Source organism: Microcaecilia unicolor, chromosome 10 (assembly GCF_901765095.1).
Source record: "Microcaecilia unicolor chromosome 10, aMicUni1.1, whole genome shotgun sequence".
In the NCBI taxonomy this organism is placed as follows: domain Eukaryota; kingdom Metazoa; phylum Chordata; class Amphibia; order Gymnophiona; family Siphonopidae; genus Microcaecilia; species Microcaecilia unicolor.
The window spans coordinates 1,038,995-1,056,932 of NC_044040.1; the positions used below are offsets into that span (position 1 = coordinate 1,038,995).

The 17,938-nt window shown below is 39.3% G+C and overlaps 1 protein-coding gene across 1 annotated transcript in view; it reads right to left on the reverse strand.

Annotated features, from left to right (window-relative positions):
* The window catches only part of CACNA2D1 (calcium voltage-gated channel auxiliary subunit alpha2delta 1), a 578,231-nt gene that overhangs the window by 69,171 nt on the left and 491,122 nt on the right, over positions 1-17,938 (reverse strand). Inside the window, exons 25-27 of the mRNA XM_030217110.1 lie at positions 9,529-9,626; positions 1,424-1,505; positions 604-666 (exon numbers count right to left, since the gene is read on the reverse strand). Of these exons, the coding sequence (XP_030072970.1) occupies positions 604-666; positions 1,424-1,505; positions 9,529-9,626 (243 nt within the window). The remainder of the gene's footprint in view (positions 1-603; positions 667-1,423; positions 1,506-9,528; positions 9,627-17,938) is intronic.

Genomic DNA, 17,938 nt, shown 5'->3' on the forward strand with positions numbered 1-17,938 from the left:
TTTTATCTGGTCTATTTTGGTTTCCTTCCGCTCTCTTTGTTGTTTCCGGTGATATTCAGTGCCAGATAGCTGAGTATCCGGCACTGAATACTGCCAGTTAGCGGCTTAAAGATAGCCGGTTACATCACACAATATAACTGGCTACCTGTTTGGTGGCCATATTTGGTTGCCACAATAGGTGGAATAATTTTCCCGGCTCCACTGAAAACCAGCCTGGTTGGTTAAGATGAAACCGGTCAAAATTAAATGGGATATTCAATGCTAGTCACCTGAAATGGTCTGGCATTGAATATCTGGGTTCAGCGTGAACCATGGGAAACAGCCTGGCCATCGCCCATAGCTTGAATATCGGGGCCAAAGTGTTTTTCTATATATGTTGTGACTATACAGTACCTTCCACCTTAATAATGTGGCGAATGAACAAACTTTTTCAAGTTGCTATATTGGTTTATAAAAATTTGGGGGAATTTATTTCATCTCTGTACATACAAATAAATAACTTATCTTTCGACATTAACAGGCTATCTGGACCCCAGTCATCTTTATATGATGATTAATATATTTTTCAAGTCTGAAATTTTAAAGAGGTTCAAACACACTTACCTTTCTGGGTACACTCTAGTAATGCCACCATCTGTAACCACAAATCTAGAGAGAACGCCACTGCTAAAATTTGGAAGAAAAGGAGGACGAATTGAAAATAACATTTGTGAAAGCAATTCAGCAATTTCATGTATTAAGCCTCTCACCCCCTACCACATACCCCACTGACCCAACATAAAAATACCGGTCACTTGCAACACAATATAACCAAAGACCGTAACGGACATTACCTGACTCTTCTTCCCTCTCTAAGTTCCCCCCCCCCAACTGTTTCCTACCATACATATACCTCATTATACCACAATATCACATACTATGTATTTGTTCAAACCGTAACCAGCTAACGCCCTTAACCAGTGGTGTGCTGGAGCAGGCTCTCACAGGCTCTCGAGAGCCGTTTGTTAAGTTTTTTAAGAATTTTGGGAGCCGGTTCTCCATGGCTACTTTAACAAATGGATCCCAAAATGTGGGCTTGGGCCCCTCCTGAATTCTCTTTTACTTTGCTGGTGAGAGAGAGCCCCCTGTTAACAATTTACCAGCACACCCCTGCCCTTAACGGTTATATGTAAGCCACATTGAGCCTGCAAAAGGTGGGAAAATGTGGGATACAAATGTAATAATAATAATAATAAAAAATCCTAATGCATGTATTTAACATTTAATGAAATGTCCCTATACAATTATAAAAATTATACATAATGTCTTCTTTTACAGACATAGCATTAATTTTTCAGCTGAATTTTATTCTCTAAAAACTCAGAAGCAAAGGGCAGAGTGCGTAAGATAAAAATGAGAGAGAAAGGCATAGTGCAAGGCTTACAGAGATTGTTTGCTCCAGTACTGGACAAGTTCATTGGTAAATCCAGCGTCCAGTAACACCCTGTGAACCATATCAGTGTTACCTAACAAAAGAAAACATGAAAATTAACAATTCATTCTTTGGAAAAAGAGATGAGACTCAAAGATGCTACGTGCAATTGTTATGAAAAGTTAAACGTAAATAAAAGAAAATACTAGCAGAAAGGCCAGAGAGCCTAAAGACGGGTGAAGTTGCTCTTCAGAATGTGGGTTGGCTCTGAAGGGTAACAGGATGGGACTTGATCTGCTGCCTTTCTGTGGTCACAATCAAAGCAGTTTACGTGATGTTAAAGTGCTTATTTTGTACCTGGGACAACGGAGGGTTTAGTGACTTGCCCAGTGTCACAAGGAGCTGCAATGGGACTTGAACCCAGTTCCTGAGGTTCCCAGGTTGCGGCACTAACCAATAGACTTACTACTTACTACTTAACATTTCTGAAGCGCTACTAGGGTTACGCAGTTCTGTACAGTTTAACAAAGAAGGACAGTCCCTGCTCAAAGGAGCTTACAATCTAAAGGACAAAATGTCAAGTTGGGGCAGTCCAGATTTCCTGAATAGAGGTATAATGGTTAGGTGCCAAATGCGACATTGAAGAGGTGTGTTTTGAGCAAGGATTTGAAGATGGCCAAGGAGGGGGGCTTGACGTAGGGACTCGGGGAGTTTCTCTTCCACAATAAAAGACAGCAGGTCCAGCCCTGCCCAATTAGTTTGGCAATTGATGCAGCTCTTCCCTTTTATTTTAAGGGTTGAAATTACTGCTTCTTCTATGCCTTTTGTTTTGTTTAACTGTGAAAATAAGTTAAGTTTTGTTTTGAGAAAAAAATACTCCATATTTTTATACCATTCTCTTGTATGACTTCACCGGGGACCACTAGCGTGGTTTGATAAAAGAAACCCTAAAGAATAAATATATTTAAATGTCTGCATCATATTGGATCTCCTCTGTCCCTCCTCTCCTCCAGAACATACATATTCAAGTCTTCAAATATCTCCTCATACATCTTCCAGGACAGACTTCTATTAATATTTTTGGTCACTTTCTTCTTAAAGGATTAGTCTTTTAAGTGTCTTTGGCAAAATATGGCATCCAAAACTGAACACAGCATTCTAAGGGGGTCTAGCATTTTTAGCGCACACTAAACGCTATTCCTTTGGGCATCTCTAGCGTTTAGCGTGCGCCTATTTTAGCGTGCAATAAAAACGCTAGCGTGCCTTAGTAAAAGACTCAATAAATGATTTCTCACCAACAATTTGTACAGGGGCATTATCACTTGCTTCTTTCTGCTGATTATACCCTTCTCAACCATCCTTCAGATCTTGGGCATTGGCTTGTCACATTGCTTTGCCACCTTGAGATCCTCAGATACTATCACCCGTGGTCTATTTCCTGTTCTACGCAGATCAGCCTCTCACCCCCTACCACATGCAACTCCTTTGAATTTCTGCACTCCAAATGCATCACCCTATATTTCTTCACATGAAAACGTAACTGCTAGACAAGATTCAAATTTTTTTAGATCACTTTTCATGCTTTCTACTTCCTCTGGGTGTCAACTCTGTTGTTAATCTGTGTGTCATGTACAAAAAGGCACATTTTATTCATTCTGCAAAGATATTGAATAGAATCAGCTCCAGGACAGATCCCTGAGGTACTCCAATACCTACTTTTCTTTCTTTTGAATGCATCCCATTTACCACTACCCTCTGTCACCTGTCAGCCAGCCAATTTCTGATCCAGGTTACCACCTTGGGTCCCATCCTCAAGCTGCTTAGGAGGTGGTGGAGATGAAAATGGTAACGGAGTTCAAACATGCGTGGGATATGCATAAAGGAATCCTGTGCAGAAGGAATGGATCCTCAGAAGCTTAGCTGAAATTGGGTGGCGGAGCAGGTGGGGGGAAGAGGGGTTGGTGGTTGGGAGGCTAGGATAGGGGAGGGCAGACTTATACGGTCTGTGCCCTGAAAAGGACAGGTACAAATACAAGGTAAGGTATACACATATGAGTTTGTCTTGGGCAGACTGGATGGACCATGCAGGTCTTTTTCTGCCGTCATCTACTATGTTACTATTTATGAGCCTTTTATGAGAAACCGACAGCAATCTGCATCAATTGGACCATCCTGCAATCCGTGAGTCAAAATTTTATTTTAACTGTATTTCTAAAACTCTGAATCTATTAGATTCCTTAAAACTAAAGGCAAATATCATCAATCCCCTTTACAAAGCAATTCACATAGAAGTGCTAAGTGTGCAGCCATTTGCTTTCCCTTGCTGCTAGAAGACTTTGATCTCAAGGGCCTGATCTGAATTTACAACTTTAAAAAGATCTGCTTCTTTCATAATATTTAAAGCCTTAACCCTGCATTTGCCAACTAGTAAGATTGTGAACTCAACAGAGAGGACAGCAGTGCCATCTAGTGAAATATTGCCTATCTAATTTCTGACACAAAAAAATGTGCATTGGGCTCAAACATCAATCAAGTATCCCAGTGGTGTGTGGGAGAGGAAACCATAACCCCCATAAACCAAAGAGAAGGCAAACGTGCAAGAGGTCAAACACCTACATAACAGTACTTAAAAGATCACCTCATTGCCACACCAAAACTATCCCCAGACCACCCTTGGGAACTATAGAACTGGTGAATGCCAGATCAGCTGCAAAGAAATCTTCGATGATCCATGATGCCATAAATGAACAGCATCTTGACATCCTAGGATTAAGTGAAACCTGGCTAGATGAAAGTGGGGTTTACCACTGGCTGAACTATGCCCAACAGGTTTCAACATTCAACATCAACCAGCAGATTGACAACAATTTTATGCAGTGGGAAATGTGATGAAAGTGACTAACATAGTGGGATTTCAAAGTGGTTTGGACACATTCCTGAAGGAAAACCCATAAAATATTATTAGCCAAGTAGATTTGGAAGACCTATTCTTCATCCTTGGTACTTGAGACCTCTATGGACCCTTGTTGGAAAGAGGATGCTGGGCTCAATGAACTATGGTTTGACCCATTATGGCAGTATTCATGTTCATACTTGTGACCTGGATTGGCCACTGTTGGAAACAAGATATTGGGCTTCATTGAAACTTTAATCTGATCCATACTCAGACAAATATTCAGGTTTACTGTAACCTACAATCCTCCCCACCAACTGACCTCTTAATCTTGATCCTCCGTAACCTCCTCCTCAAAGGTTAAACTTCAATTGTAAATTGCTATGAATCCCAATCAGAACAACGGTCGCCATATAAAAACTAGATTAGATTAGATCCAGTAGAGTAGTCCTTATGTTCTTATGTTATTGCAAAATAAGAAGGTTGACATTGTTTAATTTCTTTGTTCTTCTAAGAAAACTTGTGATATTGATACCATTGTTGAATAAAGATAATAGAACAATTCCTCATAATACGAAACACAGCTATCAAGTTAGTGAGAAAATGGAAAACAAGACATTTGTCAAAGAGAAGGAAACTTGTTATATCTCCTTATCAAATCTGCAAGTTAACTTGGGCTGTAATATCTAAAAAGATGTTTGAAAAATAAGTGCAGTACTGGGATGTCTTAGCATCCCCTGCTTTGTAATTAAGTCAGATTCAGCCCTCTTCTCACTCATGATGGAAAATAAAGATGTATTCATGAAATAAATCTTATTCAGTACTTTCTCATGAGCAGTAAGTTAGTCATTCACAAGCAGACAGGCATCCCTCAAGTTTTAAAACGATCTCTGAAAGGTTGGGTACAGCTCTAAGATTCTAACAACTATTTAATGTGTGTGACATTAATTTAATTGTCCAATGTCTGATTCAATGTCCCATTAACATTTTGGAGACTCATTTATCTTCTGTGTTCTTCAGAACTGCACCACATGGAGCCATATGGTGAAATTCTAAGCATCAAAGTATTAGGAGGTTTGTTTGTTAGGTTTGTTTGTTTACTTATTTACTTTGCATACATAATCTTTAGTAAAAGACAAGTAAAAATATAAAGAAAAAAGTTGCAAGGGTTAATATTCTTTCAGATGTTTTTGTTGTTATCTACTAAGGATAGTTTCCAGATTCAAGACTGCCTGCCCGAACTAGCTATCACGTCAGGTAACCTGCTCAAGGCAGTAATAACATTTGAGTGTGTGTACAGATGACCAAATTACAGCTTTGCAAATCTACTCTATGGAGGCTGACATCAAGTGGGCTACCTTTGTAACCACGGCTCTGACATTATGAGTCTTGACATGACCCTCCAGAGTACAGGAGATGCAATCTGCTAGTCAATTGGATATTGTAAGTTTGCCAATGGCTACCCCCATCCTCTTTGGGTCAAAAGAAGCAAAAAGCCGCGTGAACTGTCTATGGGCTTTAGTCCACTCCAGATATAAGACTAAGGCTCACTTGCAGTCTAAGGTATGCAGTACACTCTCGCCAGGATGGGTATGTGGTTTGGGGAAAAATGTTGGCAGGACAATTGACTGATTAGGATGAACTCTGACTCTACCTAAGGAAAGAACTTAGGATACATGCAGAGAAGTATTCTATTGTGGTGAAACTTAGTGTAAGAAATCACTCAAGATTCACCTATTCAAAAAAGCCTATCCCAACGATCCAACATAAAATCCCAGCACCCAGTGATACAACATAACTAATGATCGTACTGGACAGCTTAATCTTCACCTCTTTTGACCACATGATACTTGATCCAAACCCACCTCATCTGTTCACAACATAACTTTGTATCTGTTACCAACCGAACTGGCAACAGCCTATACGGTACCATGTAAGCCACATTGAGCCTGCAAATAGGTGGGAAAATGTGGGGTACAAATGTAATAAACAAATAAATAAATATATAAATAAATAAATCAGCTACTAGGGCCTAAAGCTCACTGACTCTGCGAGTTGAAGTGACCACCACCAAAAACACAAAATACTTCAAATGACAGGAATCAAGCGGCTCAAAAGTAGTTTTCATCAACTGGGTGAGGACAACGTTGAGATTCCATGACACAGTTCGAAGTCTGACAGGAGGCTTTGTCAGTAACAAAACTCTCATTAAGGAAACAACTAGAGGCTGTACAGAGATGGGCTTACCTCCTACATGCTGATGATAAGCACTGATTGCACTTTGATGAATCCTTCGAGGTACCAGTGTTGAGGATCTCTACACAGGCATTGGCTGAGCCTCAGGAAGAATCTGAGGCTGATCTGCAGCTGACACAAGTACCCTCAATGCCAGAGCAATGTGCAGCATCTGTGGCAGCTCCTCCCTAAGCATGGCTTGGAACTGCTCATTTGACAAAGTACCTCATGAAAGACTCCTGAGAAAATTAGAGAGTTATGGGATAGGAAGTAATGCCCTATTGTGCATTATAAACTGGTTACAAGGTAGAAAACAGAGAGTAGGGCTAAACGGTCAGCATTCTCAAAGGAGAAGGGTAGAAAGTGGGGTTCCCCAGGGGTCTGTGCTGGGACCGCTGCTTTTTTAACATATTTATAAATGATCGAGATGGGAGCAACAAGTGAGGTAATTAAATTTGCAGATGACACAGTTATTCAAAGTTGGTAAATCGCAAGAGGATTGTGAAAAATTGCAAGACAACCGTACGAGACTGGAAGACCGGGCATCCAAACGGCAGATGATGTTTAATGTGAGCAAATGCAAAGTCATCAATGAGGGAAAGAGGAGCACAAACTATAGCTATGTGATGCAAGGTTTCACATTTGGAGTCACCGACCAGGAAAAGGATCTAGGTGGCATCATGATGATACTTTGTAACCCTCTGCTCAGTGTACAGCAAATAGAAATGTTAGGTATTATTAGGAAAGGAATGGAAAGCAAAAATGAAACCTTGAATACATATCTGCAATTGTGGTTACTGTAACTCAAAAAAGATATAGCGGAATTAGAAAAGGTACAGAGAAGGGCTATGAAAATGATTAACGGGATGGGATGACGTCCCTATGAGGAGATTCTAAAGTGGCTGAGGGGAGATATGATAGAGGGCTACAAAATAATGAGTGTAGTGGAACGGGTAGATTTGAATCTCTTATTTACTCTTTCCAAAAATACTAGGACTATGGGGCATGCAATGAAGCTATTAAGTAGTAAATTTAAAACAAATCTGAGAAAATATTTATTCACTCAACATGTAATTAATCTCTTTAATTCATTGCCACAGAATGTGGTAAAAATCAGTTAGCTTAGCAGGGTTTAAAAAAGGTTTGGATAACTTCCCAAAAGAAAAGTCCATAAGCCATTATTAAGATGGACTTGGGGGAAAATCCACTGCTTATTTCTGTAGAGACAGCACGTTGCAGTTCCCCTTGAGAAAGCCAGGAGAGCGAAACAGGCTCCTGTTGGGGTGTGCTTGTCTGACGGCATTCAGCTGCAAGATAAGTGACTGTTTAAATAATTAATGCATTAGTAGCTAGCATAAAAGAAAAAGAAAAAAGAAAAAATTTATAAAAAGTGGTTAGCTACTAGTGAAGACCAGCGGAAGGATGGTGGGTTTAAGTCTATGATTATAAAACCGCAACAATAACGTAAAAAGTAGCTGCAACGTTGAAATGAGACTTTGCCCTTAAACCTCTGATATACTGGTACTCCAGTAGTTCTCTACTAATTTTGCCAGTGTTGACATTAGTACTAGTAGAGTATAGCTGCATTTGTTGGCAGTATTTCTAGGATAAGCAGCATACATTTTGGGATCTTGCCGGGTACTTTCATCCTGGATTGGCCACTGTTGGAAACAGGATACTGGGCTTGATGGACCTTTGGTCTGTCCCAGTATGGCAACATTTATGTATCTACATAGAGCACTGCAGATCACAGATATGCACTAGGCCATTCCTAATAGAATTCCAATAGTATCAATCAAAAATTCTCTAATAGAAGCCTTTTAAATAGATATGTTTTCAATTCTTTCCCAAACATCATATAATCACTGATCATCCTAATGTTGAGGCAAAGTATTCCAAATTAAAGGATCTTGATAGTCTAAGGATGATGCTACTTGATTAAAAAGCTTCACATTTTTGCTACTTGAGAACTGAAGCAAAATTAACTGCCATAGGGGATGAACCCTCAAACCATGTGATAATCGAATGTGAGACAACAAATAAGATGGAACGTGGCCATATTGAACCTTATGGATTATTGTAAGTAATTTGAATTGAATTCGAGCCATAACTGGTAACTAGTAAAGTTTACAATAAAATGAAAACACACTATCAAGTCTTGAATCTGCATAAATTGACCGATCAGCGGTGTTCTGTACAGTCCATATTTTTCTTATAAGGGAAACAGAACATCCCAGATATGCTGTTACAATAGTCCATCCTAGATAAAATAAGGGCTTGTACTAAAAGAAAAAAAGATAGAAAGGTCAAAGTTTTTTCTAATATTTCTTAATTTCCACAATATTAAAAAAATATTTTCTTTATTAATAAGTTAATCTGATTAGCCATAGTTAGCCAACTGTCTACCTGAGCTCCTAATACTTGGACTGAAGTCTTAAATTTATAATCCAGATTGGCAAACATAAAATATGGAATGTTATTACTTCTACTGGTGGACCTATCCAGAGAAATGTTGTTTATCTTTATTTAGTTTCAGTTTATGAGTAAATATACATTTCTCAATAGTAGATAGACATTGTTTAATCCCTGACAAATCATTAATATCACCAGCATATATATAGCAGAAGGCATCGATCTTGTCAAATTCAGCACCCAAGAACTGCATCATACGATTGAACAGAATCAGGGAAAGTGGTGAACCTTGCAGGACGCCACAATCTGCACTCCATGGGTCAGATAGAGAACCCTGAACTTTTACCCCATATGTTCTCTGAGTCAGAAAGCCCTTAAACCAATTAAACACCAGACCTATAATACCAATTTCACTTATGATCTTGAGCATAATCCCATAACTTTGCAGATCCCACTACAGCCTCTGAAAACAAAATGAAATGCAATAAAATGCTACAACATTGGTATAGTTTTAAATTAACTCACAATATTTATAATTTTTAGCAAAAAAGTAAAGAAATCAAGTTTCAGTACTTACACGAGTTGCTGTTTGGAGTCTTTTTATCAATATATTCATTAAAATTTAAGAGGAATTCAGTGTTGTTATCAGAGAGTTTTAAGTCTTTACAATATTCCCTGTTAAAGAAGAAACATAAGCTGACTCAGTTTCTGAACAGTCCAAGGTCATATCCTAAGAGTTTATGTGCACAGACATGAAGTCAGCACATTCCTTCTGTGCAAACAGCTACATTTTCAAAGCAAGAGTGCATGCATACATCTCCCAGTTTGTGTCAGTTTTTCCCTAAAATGACAGGAAAGCAACCTGAATTTCAGGGTTGTTTTTTTTTTTTGTGTGTCTTTAATAGTGGACACTGCCAAAACAGTACATACTGCACCAAAAGAGTATGTACTTTTCACAGAGACTGTGTATTAGTCGAAGGACTGCAAACTATTTGCAAAGAGGGTACATTGTTTAGGAAACAGTGCCAACTCTTTCCTGATACTGCATGTGTGAGTAGACGTGTACTAGCAGGAAAGAATACAGCCTCCTCATTGGTACTGTGCACTCTGTGTGCTCTTTCCAGAAGAGTACACGCTCTTAACAATATTACGCCCATAACGTTAAAAGAAAAAGCCCAAATGAAAATTCCTGGAAATAACAAGAAAAATGATATCAAATGAACCTTTATGGGCTGCAATCACATTTACATATGCTACTGATGCACACATTTTGGGGGCTAAATTATGTGTGCACAATATTCAAAGGTACATATTTTATTTATTTATTACATTTCTATCCCACATTTTCCCACCTATTTGCAGGCTCAATGTGGCTTACATAGTACCGGAGAGGCGTTTGCAGACTCCGGTGTGAACAAATACAAAATGATGTTGTGGTAAGATAAATTTCATGTAGCACAGCCACATTAGGGAATCGTGCAATGGAAGAGTTGAGTTACGTCCATTACGTACTTTAGTTTTGTTGTGTTGCAAAACCCTGTCGGATCCCGTTCTTGTGAGCACGTCATCAAAAAGTGAGTAAATTTATGCCCACACAGAAAGAAGTAATTTTATCCATGTGTATATTTCTAAAATGCCTCCTCCCTCTGTACTTGGCGGCACATATGCAATCTCTTCTCTAAAATACCACTGAAATTCAGCATCTCCTGACCTGGATTTCTCAATGTTGATCTCTATGTTCTATGTAAAATCAACTTTTATGTGTCTTTATAAATTAAGACCAAAATAGGCACCCTGCCTAGGTGCCCAGTTATAAATTACCCTCTACTTTTCCAAGTCACTGAATCAAATGTCTAACTGTATGCCACTTAGAATTCTAGAAACAGCACATTACACATGTTTTAAATAAATAAGCGAAGCCTTTCTCAGCGAAGGAAGCACTGCTGTTTTCATAAGAGTATTAGGCAGAGTTCCTTTCAAAAGACTAAGCAGTGAAATGACTCATTAAGGGGCCCTGCTACTAAGCTGCGTAAGCGTCTATGCGTGCCCAATGTACGCCTAAAATGGAGTTACCGTATGGCTACCACTTGGCTCTTGCGGTAATTTCATTTTTGGCGTGCATCCGATACACATGGCCAAAAATTTTTATTTTCGGCCGCACGTATCAGCCACGCACCAACTGGCATTTGGCGCAGGTAGGTCATTACTGCCCGGTTACCGCGTGAGACTTTACCACTAGGTCAATGGCTGGCGGTAAGGTCGCAGACCCAAAATGGACACGTGTCAATTTTCATTTTGCCGCACATCCATTTTCGGCAAAAATTTTAAAAAGGCCTTTTTTTTACAGGCGTGCTGAAAAAAGGATTGGCGCGCGCACCTAAAACCCACGACTACACTACCGCAAGCTATATTTCAGCGCACCTTAGTAAAAGGACCCCTTAGTTTAGAAGGAAAAGAGCTGACGTCTCTCTTTTGTAAAGATTGCATTCTAATTCAATGTTCTGGGAGGACTTTACCTCAAGTTTTTACATATAGCTGGGCATAAGGTTTGGACTACCCTATCCCCCCCCCACCCTAGCTCAGTTCAAATGGATGTAAAGGTCCACTAAGGAGGAGTTTGTTAGGGTTACCCTGTTGTTTAAAACTGATTTGAGCCTGTTTCTCTGCCTGTTTTCAGACATCACACAGAGTTATTTGATGGGCTTAAGATACTACTACTCTACTACTATTTAACATTTCTAGAGCGCTACAAAGTGTACGCAGCGCTGTACAAACACAGAAGAAAGACAGTCCCTGCTCAAAGAGCTTACAATCTAATAGACAAAAAGTAAAGCATTTAAATTTAAAATATTTAAGCAGTCAAGCACAAGAGAACAGTCACAGAAGGACTGAAGATGTTGAAGGGTGGTCAGTGTGATTAGGTGTAACTCTGGTTGGAGTAGTGGGAGAAGGTGATAGAAGAATAGAAATGGGTGAGGTAAAAGTAATGAGTGGGTTGATAGGGAGGTTATATAAGACATGTCACTCTAGGGGTGGATGGGTAGAGGGGTAGGGTGGGCGGGACTAAGTCTAAAGCAGGAGAAGGTATTCTCTGCAGCCTATCTGTGAGATGGAAAATGCTCTCTGAAGCTGCTGCTATAAGTTGTTAGTTTTCTCTCTCTCTATTTTTCTAGTTCTGGCAAGAGTATTCAAGAAAGAAGTTTTTGATGATGTGATAGGAAATTCTCTCCCTAAGGGCACAGATGTTCCTTCGATTTACTTGCAAATGTTTGTTTGAAATTCAGGGAAATAATTTTCTATTTTTTAACTTGCACAAATGAAGGCCTTTCTTGATGTAAAGTTGGTTGTAAGGAACGACACTAATCCTCAGTTATTCTCTAAGGACCTGATATTCAGCCGCTGGTGATTAGAGTTTTGCTGATTGAAGTGATCCAACCAAGGCCCAATTGGGCTGGAACTCTATAGTTTCTAATGCTTTGGATTTCATTGCACCACTGGTATCTAAGAATTCCAACAGATGAATGTCTTCCCAATGGTATGCTTTTCATTGCCTTTTTTTCAAATAATAATGTTGTAAATTAGAAAGAAGGATCCTGTAGTTAAAATTCAATTAAGGATATATTAACAACAGGTAAGTAAAGCGTAAAGGGTCATGGATTTGATATACTGTGTTTCTGTGGTACAACCAAGGTGGTTTACATACTCTATGCAAGTACTTTCTCTGTCCCTACTGGGCTCATAACTTACGTTTCTTTTGTACCTGGGGCAACGAAGGGTTAAGTGACTTGCCCAGGGTCACAAGTAGAAGCAGTGGGAACTGAACCCAGTTCTCTAGGTTCTCAGCCCATCGTACTAACCATTAGGTTACCCCTTCACGGTGACATGAAAGCAGAACATTTTCCTGGTCTGACTGGTTTTCTTACAAGTAGATCCTACAGGGTTGTAAAGTGGTGGCTTGTCAGATTTCTGGCAAGATTCTTGTGGGATTGCCACAGGGCTCTTTGCTATCGCCCATATTATTGTTTAATATCTTCATGGATACTTTAGGACTGAAACTTGAAAAGGAAGGATAGAATATTTTCATCTATGCAGATGACATTACAGTAATAATTCCTATACATAACTCTTTACAGTTGATAAAACTGTGATACAAAACTGTATAACCTTAATAGAAAAATGGATAACTAGACATTTGCTGAAATTAAATACCGAAAAAAAAACTAAGGACCCTTTTACTAAGCCATGGGTAAGGCTACCGCATGGGTAGCATGTGCCAAATTGACCCTATGACTGCTGTAGCATGGGTGCTCGGTGGTAGTTTCAAGGTTGGCGAATGAAGTTTCCCGTTTTAGAAAATAATTTTCTACTTTCTACCACAGGGGTGATAAGGGTTCAGGCAGTAAATAGCCACACACTAATACACAGCCATTTAACGTCCCATTTTAAAAAGAGGCCTTTTTCCCGCTGCGCTAAAAAATGGCCCAGCACACGCCATTTTCAGGCATCAAAACTAGTGCAGGCCACTTTTTACCATGGCTTAGTAAAAGGGCCCCTAAGCCTGATTCATGTTGTCCTTGTTCAGTGAACATAAAGGATGCTGTTTATAAATTCTCATGTATTGAAGGTATTAGGAATATTCAACAAAAATGTATCGCTCGAACAACAAGTACATTCTTTGGAGGTTATGACAAATTCATAACTATTTTAATTGGAACAATTCAGACTGGTTGTTCAAGCCCTTTTACTATCACAAGTTGACTACTGTACTGTCATCCACTTAGATTGTCCTAAAATGTCCTAAAATCCCTGAAAACTAAACAAAACACTTCTATCTGTTTGATATTTTATGTAAAATTTGAAAAAGTGAGTCCCTTATATATTCATTTGCCCTGGCTACCAATAGAAGTGAGAGTTTTAGTTACAATTCATTGCATTATTGTTAACATTCTTTATGATGTTGCACCTTCTTAGATGTATAATTTTATTCACTTCTCATCTCTATCAGACCATATTGGTCCCTACACATTAACTTAATACTATACTTTCCAAACCTGAAGGGGAAGAAATCTAACAAACTTGTTACTTCACCTTTTGCTTACCAAGCTGCTAAAGCATGGAGTATGCTATCAATCACTTTACGACCATCTCCGTCTAACTACAGGGCTTTTCGAAAGACTATAAAGACTTTTTTGTTTTGCAAATATGTACTTTATAACTGAAACTGTAAGAGAAACTGTGAATTCAGGTATTATTATATGACATGTTAATTGGAATTTCCTAGCTGACTATCCTAACTTCTGCTTAGAACTTTCTTGGTATTAGCAGGCTATAAGAAGTGGTATGTTGTGTTATGTTTTTCAAGTCCAGACCAAAAAATAACCTTTCATATCTTCAAGGATCTTATCTCTCTACTCATTATTAATGCTTCATTCTCAGCTTGCTACTTACTGTTCTGAAAAGGTTTCCTTAATACGTCATTCTTTGCTTGTCGATCGGTTTACTTTACCTCTTCAGTAAATAAGGAAATTATTAATGGTATCCTCCTGGTGACAAATCAATATTATATAAGCTCTCTCTCTCTCTTCTTGTGTACTTGATAATCGTCCCACTTTTTCGTTGCATAATCCTCTCTCTAAAATTGTGATTTGGCTTCCTTGGTTCATAAATTATGTAATAAGCCTTGAGAAATTCCCTCATTCTCTGGGCAAGATTTCTCTTACGCCTATTCCTAAATCTAAAGTGGCTAATTTTAGACAGACAGCAAGTGTTCCTCTTTTTATGAAACTAACTGAGTCAGTAGCATGTAAACAATTATCTTCATCTCTAGATCAGTTGGAGAATTTCCATCATGCGCTTATTGGATTTAAAACAATGCACAACACTGAATCACTATTGATTGCTTTGATCTCAGAGGTAAAAAAAAAAATACCATTTGCTCACCCAGTGCTTATTTCTGTTGCATTTGATTCAGTTGGTCAGGATCATTTCAGAGTTAAGGCGTCCTTTTACAGAGTGGCGATAAGCCCAACACGGGCTTACTGCTCGCTCTTTTGGGACTACCGCCAGCGGAAGTCCTGCCCCATGCGTGCGCCATTTCTGGGGGAAAAAGACCCCCCCCCCAAAATGGCTTGCGTGGTACTAACCCAGCGATAATCGGGTATTGCTGTGTGCTGCCCTGTTACTGACAGGTTAGCACGGGAGCCCTTATTGCCACCGTCATGGGCTTCCAATCATATGGCCATGTGGTAAACGTTATCTCACCATGTGGCCTTTTTGGCTTTTACCGGCTGCGAGAAAAACGGTCCTGGCACACAAGAAAAAACAGCTCCCGCTGTTAGCACAGGGCCCTGTTTCCTGCAGCTTGGCAAATGGACCCCTAAATGAAGTCCCAGAAGAGCGACTCTGTAAAAGTGCCCCTTAGACTGTTAGGTCTAGTGTTGGATTGGTTTCCTAATTTTCTGACTACCAAGAAAAATGAGGAATGTTCATTCACCTGGTAGCCACCCGGAGCTCTCCTCTTTCCCCAAGTTTTTAACTATGTTTATGATCTCTTTCAATCCAGTTTTTGTAGATGAGGGGAGAATTTGTTTTCCTATGCTGCTGATATTTTTATTCTTATTCCATTTAATCATTTAAATCAGATTTGCTTGTTGATCTCTAACTGTAATGACAGAATCAAAGTTTGGGTGTTTCTTCATCTTCTTAAGCTGAGTGCAAAGCTCTTTGGTTTAGCACCTTTGCAGATCTCATTCCAACCACTATTCTTTAGGACCCCTCCAAAAATATATATTTTTTTGCACACGGTTAGCATGTGCACATTTGGCAGTTACCATAGGATGCCCGAGTGCATCCCAAGCTATGCCATTTTAAGCCTCATTAGGTGCAGATTAGAAAAAGGGCCCCTTTGTAAAACAACAGCCCTCTTATTATTATTATTTTAAATTTCAGACACATTTGAAAGCTGTTCTGTTTTTTTAAATATTTTACTTAGAAAACTGTTATTTTATGACTGGATTTCAAAATTGTTTATTGATTGTAATTCCTAGTTCTTTTCTGGTTAATCCTTTGTAAACCGCTTTGAACCCTTAGGGGCATGAGTGGTCTATAAATTACTACTATTTAGCATTTCTATAGCGCTACAAGGTTAGATTAAGATATTGAATTTCATGAATCTTGATGATCTCTGACAAAACAATTTACAACCTTAAATTAATGTTTGAACATCTCTGGCTGCTTGTGCCAAAAACAAAATTGAAGTAGCCATTTGATTTAATGGGTCCTGTGCTAGATATTATGTGATAATGGCATTAGCACAGACCATTATTAATTAACCATCTATGAGTCTCTGACTTAAGCTCTTGTAAATAACGTATCTTTTATGAAAAATATTTCTAGACCACCCACTCTACAAGGTTCAAAATGATATATGACAGTGGTTCCCAAACCTGGCCCTGGAGGGACCCCAGCCAGTCAGGTTTTCAGGATATCCACAATTAATATTCATGAGAGAGATTTGCATGCAGTGGAGGCAGTGAATATTCATTGTGGATATCCTGTAAACCTGACTGGCTGGAGAGCCTCCAGGACCAGGTTTGGGAATCACTGGTATACAACAATCCTGCATTGCATTAAAAACACAGGACACATACAACACAAAATAAATCATAAAATTAAAAATAAAAACTAAGGGGTATGTTTAATAAGGAATGCTATAGGCGCTAGCATTTTTAATGGGCATTAATGGTTGCCGCGCGTTAAACGCTATTGCACCCACTAAAACTGCTCCAGGGACCTGCATACTGTTGTGATGGAGCTGGGTATGACATTTGAGGCTGGCAAAAAATATTTTAAAAGGTTTTTTTTGAGGGTGGGAGGGGGAGTAAGGGAATCCCCGATTCCGGTGGTCACCTGGTCAGTTCGGGCACCTTTTTGAGGCTTGGTCGTAAAAAAAATAGACCAAGTGGCCCAAATGCTCGTTAGGGACACCCTTCTTTTTTCCATTATTGGTCAAGGACACCCATGTGTTAGGTGCGCCCCAGTCCCTCCTTTGCTACGTTTCTGACATGCCCCCATGAATTTTGGTCATCCCGGCGACGGAAAGCAGTTGAGGACGTCCACAATTGGCTTTCAATTATGCTGATTTGGGCGACCCTGGGAGAAGGATGCCCATCTCCCGATTTGTGTCGAAAGATGGGCGCCCTTCTCTTTTGAAAATAAGCCTGTTATTAAACCTAGCCCATAATAAAGAATGTAAGCCTCATTGAGCCTGCAAAGCGGTGGGAAAATGTGGGTTACAAATGCAATAAATAAATAAATAAATTCCATGCTCGCTCTGTTTCTCATTATATAGATTCCCAATCCCTTCACACTTTGGTCCATGCCTACATTATCTCACGGTTAGATTACTGTAATGTGATCTACCATATCTCCCCCATTTTCAATTGCATCACCTATGAACCATGGAAAATACCGCTGCACGATTACTCTGTAAACCTAAGAAATGTGACCATATCACCTCCCTTCCAAAGCAACTTCATTGGCTTCCTGTAAAATATTGAACACAATTTAAAATTCTTCTCCTTACCTATAAAGTTTTACATAACATACAGACCCTCTTATTTGCCTTCCATGATTACTCCTTATACCTCAGCCTGTGCTCTTCGTACCTTGGATTCTAATCATCTGGTTCTACCTTCTCCTAGGTTTTCCCACCATGAATCTACCAGAAAAGTGGCTTTTTACTTCCTGGCCCCAAGTTTATGGAACAATCTGCCCCCTGAAATTAGATCTGAGCTCTCACTTCCCCAGTTCAAACTTTACTGAAGACCTATTTTTTTTTGTCAGTTAGCTTTCAACATCCCTCCGCCTGTTGACCTCTGCCTGCTTACCCTGTAATGCAGTACAAGCACAGTGATTTTGACTGCAATTTTAATTTTATTATGTTTAAGTTGGGTGATTGAGAATCTTGTTGAGTGTGTCTTTCCTAT